General features: G+C 39.9%; 1 protein-coding gene across 1 annotated transcript in view; it reads right to left on the bottom strand.

Annotated features, from left to right (window-relative positions):
* The window catches only part of LOC120294307 (death-associated protein kinase 1-like), a 14,851-nt gene extending 5,383 nt beyond the window's left edge, over window positions 1-9,468 (bottom strand). Inside the window, exon 1 of the mRNA XM_039314325.1 lies at window positions 9,040-9,468. Coding sequence (XP_039170259.1) covers window positions 9,040-9,468 — 429 coding nt within the window. The remainder of the gene's footprint in view (window positions 1-9,039) is intronic.
* Window positions 9,469-10,542: the final 1,074 nt, after the last annotated feature.

Here is a 10,542-nt window from a genome sequence, read left to right as displayed (position 1 = left end):
TCGAGTTATTAAAGGAACATGTTGATAGCCCATCAATCCTGTTCGCCCATACAATCGGATCTCGGTTTCCATAAGTAGAACCTTCCAATAATATATAGACAATCATCGAATCTTCAGTCATTGAATCAATCTTGATCAATCAAAGGATTCTGGATATGTCTTCTCCAGCCACGAGATCTTCTCCAGATGATAAGGTTAAATCCTAAACAAACCACTTAGTTCTGGATAACCTTTCTTCAACGGATTCGAGACTCAATGAGGATAGACTTTGAGTCATGAGTCGGCTGTCCGAAAGTCTTCAGACTTTAAACGCCAGTCTGCCCGAGACTTTCCAGACTAGACCGAAGGATACGTTTTGTTAACTTCAAAACTCTTCATGAGGATTTCTCCAACAATCTCCCCTTTTTGATGGTGACAAAACCTTCCTGTAGATTTGGATAACTTTGACCCGCAAAACATTTCTCAAACACATATGCATATCTTATTGAAATAAATGGCTAATAGAATAACACTAGATTCTGCAACCACAGAAAATAAGTTAGTCCAATATATGATTAAGCCATTCATAAGATATCAATATTGATAAATAGAAGTAGTCAAGATAAATCCAAGTCTTGGTATCCAGACACAAAAACACAGTCAAACAGGTTCAAACCATAAACCTCAAATTTGTCCAAAAAGTTTAATGAAAGTAATGAAAGTAAAGAGTTTTTGAATCAAAATCTTGCATCTCTCCCCCTTTTTGTCATCATTGAAAAAGGATGAGATGAAATCAAGATTGCTTGGGAACGCGGACAAGCTGGAAATCTTCCATAGACTGAACAATGCCTTCCAGCCTCTTAAAGTCTTCCTTCACTGTACAACCTCCTCACTCTTCGCATTGGCCTGATTGAATAGAGGGCTTGCATCTTTTCATTTAATGAACGGAAGAAGCTTGACCTTCATTCTTCAAGCTTTGAACTTCGCATCCCAAGGCATATATCTGACCTTTCATCTCCAATAGAATATCCATGATTCTGCGAAAATCTGCTCCATTATCGCCCGAGTACTTGCTTCTGCTCGTTCGATGGAGTAAAGCGACGATGGTGGATCGCATAATCTCGCAGGTTTGGCGATGAAGCTTCATGACCTTCCTCTGGAAATTGAGATGCATAAACATCTTCGGGTCTGCAGCGAACGAGGCGACTCCTTCACTTTCACGGAAATGAAGATGTCACTCCTTTCCCGAACTCCCCTCGTTTTCATGCCTACGGTGGAGAAGAGATTCCTCGCCTTCTCCTTCTCTTCCTTCTTCTTCCAGTCTTTCTTGCTCTGCTTCTTGTTCTTTCTCTTTCTCCTTCCTCCTTCTCCTTTGCTTCTCTTTCTTCTTCCTCTTTCTCTGCTTCTTTCGTCTTTTGTTCCGATTCTTTCTGTGGAACAGGATGACTTAAGTTCTTCAATGCCATTGCAGAGATGGTAATGTCATCATCATCATCTTCATCCTCAACGAGGAGAGCTCTTCTTTTCTTTGATGGAGCAGCCATGGGTTCCTTCCCTTTTCTCTTAGCAGCGAAGAGTTGATGAGACTTGGCAGAGTCTTCTCCTTGAATTTCTCCAACTCCTTGCTCGGTTCCTTCGACGCATTTTAGTCACCATTTTCAGTCCTACCACCATTTGATCGCATGATCGAACACAAAGGATTTGTGGAGGCTGAATATTCGGATGTAGAATAACTTCGTAACAAGGCTTGGATAAGGGAGTTGACCTCTGTCCTTCATCACTGCTCTATACATGTGAAACATGATAGTATGAGGAGAAAACTTCTTTCCACGAGAGGATGGCATACATCGGCTTTGCCTCGGGGCTTGAAACATCAGTTTTGGAAGTTGATTTCGGCGAAGGCAATTAATCACGTTTTGTGAAGCGGGATGTTGAATGCATTCATCCTTGAGTAGGTGATCTTCTTTCTTTCTTCTGTCCTTCACCCGGTTCAAGAGTGCCCGAGTAATGGAAACCTTAATCGGTTGATATCTCCCTCTCTCAACTTCTAACACATCAGCCAGCATATCCATATCGACAATATAGTCTTGATCTTTGACACTGAAGGAAAATCTATTCGCATCTAAAAAGCTAAGATTTGAATAGAAATACGCAGTCAGTTCAGCATAAGCCTCTGTTGAGTCAGAACAGAACTTTTCCAATTGAAGATAACTGAACTTTTCCCTCAAGTTCACTTTCACAGCATTCAGAAAATCAAAGTCCACACTTCTAGGGTTTATTACCCCACGCTTCAGCAATTTCGAGTACGAATCCTTTTGTTCCTTTGATCTGAACAAATCTTCCTTTTTCCTTGAATTTCAGCCGCAATACCCATTTTCGGTTGAAATAATCTGAACATATTGTCATCATCATTTCCATCTACAGGATTTGGCCCCCAAATCCAGGGATCACTTGGGATATTCGCAAGGGTTTCACCACCCCTTTACGAGCGATTCCCAAACTTTCCATTCTTTTTAGAAAGATATTCGTTCCTATATCCTTTTCTTTAACAAAACTATCAATATAGTTCAAAGGAGTACAATTCCTTTTAAAGCACGATATAACTTGTAGATAAAAGCAGGCTTTTGAGTTCTTACTGCTGCTTCCTCGATGATTTCTTCTGTTGAATAACGTCTTGAGGACTAGATGATGGAGAGAGACGCTGCTGAGAATGTTGTGGGCTCGGATGCTGATCTGGAGAAACTTCATCTTCCGTAAGATCAAAGTGAGTAGGCCCTTCATTCATTCTCTGTGGTCCCCTGCTTGCGATTCTTGAGGACTTTCTTGAAAACGACATCTTTCTCAGTCAATGGAAGATTTCTTGCTTGACTTTTACAAAAGATGACAACTTTTAAGATTGAACGAAGGAGACAAACGGAAGTGGAGGATCGATGTTTTCTAGGGTTTTGAGAGTAAAGTGAATAGAAAGGTGAAGAGTAATCGATAGTGTTCATTCGGTTAAAAAGAGAAGAATAAGAATTGTCACAAAGGAAATAAAATATGCCTTTTCAAAATAATAACAGCCTTTATCCGGAAAAAATAGCTATTTCAAAAGTAACTTCCTTTTTGAAAATGAATCGATGCAAAATTTACTTAATAAATATAGCAACAATTTAAATGAGTCGATGATCGTACCTTTTCAAGATAAGATTGGAGAGAGAAAGACTTACAGCCAAGGTTGAGACAAGGCGTAGATAAGGTCTTATAAGCTTTTTTTAGTCCGAAGGTCTTTAGACTTTGATATCCTCATACCTCAAAATGTTGAGTCTGGGTCCGTATAGACTCAAATTGATTTTTGTCCAAAGGCTTTGTGAGTATATCAGCCGGTTGATTCTTTGAGTCAACAAATTGAATTGAGACATCTCCATTTTGAACATGATCTCTAATGAAGTGATGTCGAATCTCTATATGCTTTGCTCTTGAGTGGAGAATTGGATTTTGGTGAGGTTGATAGCGCTGGTGTTGTCGCAATTAATCTCCGTGCATGAGTCTTCAATTTCAAAATCTCTTAGCTGTTGTTTTATCCATAGAATTTGCGAACAGCAGCTTCCAAGAGCTACATATTCTCGCTTACACATTGTTGAAAGGGACACGATTTTTGCTTCCTAGAAAACCAAGATCTTTGTTACGCCTTCCAAGCAAGCGGCAAGTTCCTGAAGTGCTCTTTCTATCAACTGCAACCGGCCAGATCTGCGTTTGAATAACCCGGAAGATTAAAGTCTCCTTCTTAGGATACCAAAGACCGATGCTTGATGATGAAGCGACGTATTTGATAATGCGTTTCCAGCACGAGATGAGATTCTCTAGGATCTGATTGAAACCTTGCACGAGATGCAAACACTTAACAAAATATCAGGTCTAGAAGCAATAAGATAAAGAAGTGATCCGATAATGCTCCCGTATGACTTTTGATCAACTTTCTTTCCTTCTTCATCTTTGTCTATCTTTAAAGAACTTGACATTGGTATGTCGACCTTTTGCAATTCTCCGGTCAAACCTTTTGACAAGATCATTAACATATTTTTCTTGAAAAATAAAAGTTCCTTCTTTCAATTGCTTTATTTAAAGACCAAGAAAGAATGTTAATTCTCCCATCACACTCATTTCAAACTCCTCCTGCATAGACTTTGAAAATTTCTTGCACAGACTTTCATTAGAGGATCCAAAAATAATATCATCTACATATATTTGAACAAGTAAGAAACTTTTGTTTTCCTTCTCGATAAATAAAGTCGTATCTACTTTACCTTTGACAAAACCATTTTGTAAAAGGAAATTACTTAACCTGTCGTACCAAGCTCGAGGTGCTTGCTTTAAACCATACAAAGCCTTTTTCAGTCGAAGACTGAGTCTGGCTTCTTTGGGTCTTCAAACCCTGGCGGTTGTTCCACATAAACTTCCTCATGGATAAATCCATTTAGAAATGCGCTTTTGACGTCCATTTGGAATAACCTGAAATTCTTATAACAAGCAAACGCAAGTAATAGTCGAATAGCTTCTAACCTTGCCCCGGAGCGTAAGTCTCATCATAGTCTATTCCTTCTTCTTGCGTATATCCTTGGCCACGAGTCTTGCTTTATTTCGTCACGACTTTTCCTTTCTCGTTCATCTTGTTTGAACACCCATTTGGCTCCAATAACAGTTTTACCTTTTGGTTTGGATGTCAATTCCCGGACATCATTTATGCTGAATTGTCTCGAGCTCTTCTTGCATAGCTTCAATCTAGCTTTCATCGGATAAAAGCTTCTTCTATGCTCTTTGGTTCAATTTCAAACGAGAGCCACAAAGACTAGACTCTTCTCGCCTTTTGGATCTGGTGCGAATTCCTTCATTCATTTCGCCAATTATAAGATCTTTGGGATGACTAGATTTATGCTTCCAGTTACTTGTTGATTTGTCTGTTTGATGATCTCTCTCTTTATTTGGATCTTCATTAACAACCTGATGATGGTGTTCCAGAGTCTGAGATGCTTCTTGAGTTGTAGACTTTGGAGGGTCTGGAGCAGGTTCAGACTCTTCTTGATGAGTCTGACTTGATTCATCTTGCGTTGAGTCTTGAAATTTGACATTCATTGACTCCTCTACAGACTGACTCTTCTTGTTATAGACTCTGTAAGCTTTGCTTGAAGTAGAATATCCAAGGAAGATACCTTCATCTGATCTTTCTTCAAACTTACCAACACGATCTTTTGCATTTTTCAATATGAAACATTTGCAACCAAATACATGAAAGTATGAAACAATAGGCTTCTTTTCTTTGAATAACTCATAAGGGGTTTTCTGAAGAATAGATCTTAAGAAGACTCTATTGATGATATAGCAAGCTGTTGAAACAGCTTCAGCCCAAAATCGAGAAGAAATTTTACTTTCAATTAGAAGAGTTCTAGCCATTTCTTGAAGAGATCTGTTCTTTCTTTCCACAACCCCATTTTGCTGAGGAGTATATGGAGAAGAAAACACATGTTTACATCCAGATTCATCACAGAATTTTGTAAAATCTTGATTTTCAAATTCTCCTCCGTGATCTGTTTTTATACAAGAGATTACACATCCTTTTTTCATTTTGAACCTTTTTAGCAAATTTTTCAAAATACGAAAAGGTTTCGGACTTTCTTGAGAGGAAATATACCCAAGTAAAACGTGAGTAATCATCAACAATTACTAGACAATACTTCTTACCCCCAATACTCTGAGTCCTGGTTGGTCCGAAGAGATCCATATGCAACAACTATAGTACATGTTTAGTAGAAACATAATTTATTGGTTTAAATGAATTTCTTACCTGCTTTCCCGCAATACATGGAGTGCATGAATCGATCTTTTGGTATGGCAATTTGGGTAGACCTCGAACAAGCTGTTTTGATGAGATTTTGGCTAATTGCTTCATGTTGACATGACCAAGCTTTTTGTGCCATAAGCTTGCTTTGTCTTGAATTGAGATAAGACATTGCGATTCATTTGGTTTCACATCCGAAGATAGATGTTTCCATGTCTTCGACCCAGAAAAAGATTGAGTAGAGTCTTTCTTGACTCCGGAACATGTTTCTTCTTGAAAGAAGATTTTGAAACCAGTATCACACAATTGACTAATGCTTTGAGAAGATTGTAATTGAGTCCTTCCACCAAGGAAACATTACTTATTGTGAGAGTCCCAATTTTCACGGTTCCAAATCCCACAATACTTCCTTTGTTGTTTCCTCCAAATGAAACTTTTCCACCATTTACTTGAACAAGCTTTATAAAGCAATTTGAGTCTCTGTCATGTCTTGAGCAACCGCTGTCAAGATACCACTTTACCTGTTTTTGATGGAGACCTGCATTTAATAAAGAGTCTCAAGCTTTCTTTGGTACCCAAACTTTCTTGGGTCCTTTGGTGTTAGTAAGATAAACAGTATTAGCCCATATTCTTTTAATAGGTTTCCATACCAAAGGACACTCTTTTCAAAGTGTTCCTTCTTCACGCACTTAGAACATCTGAGAGAATTTCTTCCTACAGGTTTTACAAAGACTTTCTTAAAATGATTTTTGTAAACTTCACTCGAAAGCCTTTTCTTAATTCTTTCTTTTACTTTAGGAAAATCAATCAATGGAATTGTTTCTTCTGTCATACCTAGACCAGATTTATTGAAGTAAGGTCTTTGTCTTTGAAAGAATTTTCTCAAGTTTTTCAGATCCTATTGAAAATTTCTTTGATATATTTGATAAGTCTGTTTTCAAGAAAGCATTTTCTTTTAAAAGATTTCCTTCTTTTTCTTTAAGATTAGAAAACAGACAAGTCTAAGCTTTTAACTCTTTCTGTTAAAACATTTTCCTTTTGTTTTAGAGCTAAGTTTTCCCTTTTTAATTTGGAAATACTTTTGAGAGAAGTCTTAAGACTTAAGCAAAGTTCATAAATATATTTAGAAACTTTGACAGGAATCTTAAAATTACTTGCCTCAAATTCACTTAAATCGAGTCGATCCCCGAGTCCGATCCAGTCCGATGCGAGTCTCGAGTCGATCGTGCCATCAGACATAGATTTGCATATTCATTATCACTTTCTTCACACTCAGTATCACTCCAGGTTTCAGCTTTGAGAGCTTTTCGAAACTTTTCAGCTTTTCCTTTCTTCTTCTTCAGAAGAGGACAGTTGGGTCTGATGTGTCCCTTCTTCTTGCATTCAAAACAGACTACATCTTTATTTGGTTCCTCATCATCAACAGACTTGGTCTGCTGTCTTTGAAAGCCTGGTTTCTTTGAGTTGAACCTTCTCCCTTTTCTATTTAGTTTTCTGAATCTTCTTATCATGAGAGCAAGCTCCTCATCGTCCATATCATCTTCGAACTGTAACATCGAATCATCATTTGATTTTAATGCAATTGATTTCTTACCTCTTGGATCTTCTTCTTCATTGATCCTTTCCACTTCATAGGACTGAAGCGTTCCAATAAGCTCATCAACAGACAGTGGCATAATTCTCTGCGTCTCTCTTATCGATGTCTTTATGTGATTCCAATCCTTGGAGAGTCCACGCAGAAGCTTGTTTACCTTCATGGGATCAGAAGTTGGTTGACCTTGATTTTCAAGACCATTCACAATATCGTAAAACGACTAAACATATCGAGATATTGATTCTCCCGGTTTCATTCTAAAGGCTTCATATTGACCGAGAAGAATGTTGATTCTTGTTTCCTTCACTCGACTGTTCCTTCATAGGTGATATGCAATATGTCCCAAACTTCTTTTGCTGTACCACAAGAAGATATTCTATTATACTCGGTTGGTGATAAAGCACAATATAAAGAGTAAATTGCTTTTGCATCGAGTGTTTGTCTTTTGGTTATTTCTTCCCGAGACAATCCACTTGGATTCTTCAGATATCTTTTCCTCTTTCGGAGACTGTGCAAATGGTAGGAATTATTCCTTTTTCTACAACATCCCATTCCGGAGGATCCTTTGATCGTAGGAAAGCTTTCATCTTGTTCTTTCAGATGTTGTAATCCTTTCCATCAAAGTAAGGTGATGCAGGTATTGCTTTGCCCTTCCATCAGCCACGGTGCTAGCATACTAGCCATGGATCTTTTACTATGAAGTAAAACACTTCAAATAAAGTAAGTACACGAGGCTCGATACCAATTGATATTGCTAGTATAAACACCTAGAGGGGGTGAATAGGCGCACAAACAATTTTTCTTGAATACGGAAGCAATTCTTAACAGATTGAAATACGTTTGAAGTAAAGAGAGTAAGGAAGAGAAAATTAAACACAGGATTTATAGTGGTTCGGCTTATTCCAAGCCTACGTCCACTCTTCCGCACTGACAGCCCACCGGCTGGATTTCACTATAATCAAAAGAAGAGTTACAGCACAGCTTTGCCTTGATTCCACAGTGTAGATGTTCTATCACACCTCCTCAAGGTCTCTCGCAAATATAGACTCTCTTTTGTATACAAGTATTCGCTCAAGAGATTTATCTAAACAAATGGGAGCTTCAGACTTTGGAATTCTTCTATCGCGCACTCTTTTAAACAACTAAGAACGTCTTCCTTATATACTCCTTTATGCCATCATACCCGTTGGCACTTACCAAAGGAATTCCTCCAATCTAACCGTTGGACAGAATCAATTAGGAAGATTGTTCGAGTTATTAAAGGAACATGTTGATAGCCCATCAATCTGTTCGCCCATACAATCGGATCTCGGTTTCCATAAGTAGAACCTTCCAATAATATATAGACAATCATCGAATCTTCAGTCATTGAATCAATCTTGATCAATCAAAGGATTCGATATGTCTTCTCCAGCCACGAGATCTTCTCCAGGATGATAAGGTTAAATCCTGAACAAACCACTTAGTTACGGATAACCTTTCTTCAACGGATTCGAGACTATCAATGAGGATAGACTTTGAGTCTTGAGTCTGGCTGTCCGAAAGTCTTCAGACTTTAAACTGACAGAGTCTGCAGACTTTCAGACTAGACCGAAGGATACGTTTTGTCAACTTCAAAACTCTTCATGAGGATTTCTCCAACAGCGTTCACCTCCCGTAGCTTGGCCTCGGAGAGGATGGTGTCCATGACTTTGAAGTGGCGTGTCCGCGCTGCGATGTGGAGCGGCGTGTCCGCGCCACGACAGGAGTTGTTGGGCTTGTCCACGAGCTGGGCGAACTCGTGGCAGGAGTTGTTGGGCTTGGCCACGAGCTCGGGGCACTTGCGGAGGACCTGCTTGATGAAGTCCTCGTGGCCCGACTCCGCCGCGAGGTGGACGAGATTGTTGCCCATACGGGTCTCTAGTTTGAGGAGGTCTAGTCGGGGTTCGTCTTTTCCATGTTCCCGCATCGAGTTTTCGAGGGCAGTGAAGTTGCCTTCTTTGGCGGCTTTGTACATACTTGGGTGCATGTGCTTCGTTGGGGGTTTACCGTCCTCCTTCATCTTCATCCCTTGTTCTTTTTCTCGAATTGCAGGCCTCATCTTTAGTGTGTGGAGAAAGCAAATTGAGTATTGAGTGGGGAGGAAGAGATGGAGGAGGGAGTCGCATGCTATAAGATATATAAGGTTTCGTGCGTGGTTATCGCGGGCCATTTTCTAGGCAAGTTGGGAAGAATAAGCCTTGCTCGTCTTTGATTTGACTTTTATCGCACCTCCAATTTTTTGTGTGAACCGAAAATGACAAATTAACAGCGGATTAGTCAACTAATCAAGCATCTTGACATGAAGATTATTCGGTCAACGCGTTACCACTTGTTTGATTCTATGGAGAGGGGCGCTTTGCTTAGGACACGAGATGAAGAGATAGCCGGAGAGATTGTGGTGGAGGGGCTCGATGGGGACATCGAGGGCCTAATCACCTAGTGGAAGCTCTTCAGAGCTAGTCTTGCTATGTTCCAGCCTCGAAAATACAGGGTATTGGAGAAACACCGCCTCTTTCCTCTTCTCCAGACTTATCCTTCTTAGCTGCCATGTGCAGATTCTTTCAAAAGAAAAGTCAGCCGACGACTTGCAACTTGCCAGTCGTTGCTACAATAATAATAATAATTTTTTTAATGTTAAACATGGTCAATAATTGTCCCCAAATTACTTAAGTAATTTCCGCTCCAATCGTTTGAATGTATTCGTGAACAAGAGGGCCGAGGACGGTCGTTGTGCACATCACTTTCGATCCCCAACGTGCAGATAAAAGTTAGAATTATACGTCAATGACCTAATATATATATAAAAAATAAGGAGTCTTTATTAAAAAAGAAAATAAAAATAAAAGAAAGAAAAGTGGGTGGAATGGCGGAATAGGAAACACAGCGGCTTACGACAGCACCGAAAAGTGCGCCGCTTCCGCCGCTTTGCCCAAATTCTATCTATCCCCGCCCCGAACGTCACGTTCGCATGCACACTCCAATCACCTGTGCCGGTTTCCCGAACACCCTCGCTCGCCGACCTCAGTTGCGGACCCCGCCACCGTAAACGTAACCGTAACCGTGACGTGACGTCGTTGGCCAACGCTGGTTTCGGCCCTCCCCCGACATTCCGTCCGCCCATCTGTCCTTCGCC

The sequence above is a fragment of the Eucalyptus grandis genome, chromosome 6, assembly GCF_016545825.1.
Source record: "Eucalyptus grandis isolate ANBG69807.140 chromosome 6, ASM1654582v1, whole genome shotgun sequence".
Lineage (NCBI taxonomy): Eukaryota > Viridiplantae > Streptophyta > Magnoliopsida > Myrtales > Myrtaceae > Eucalyptus > Eucalyptus grandis.
The sequence above is the reverse complement of the archived record's forward strand: the minus strand, read 5'-3'. Positions and strand labels throughout refer to the sequence as shown.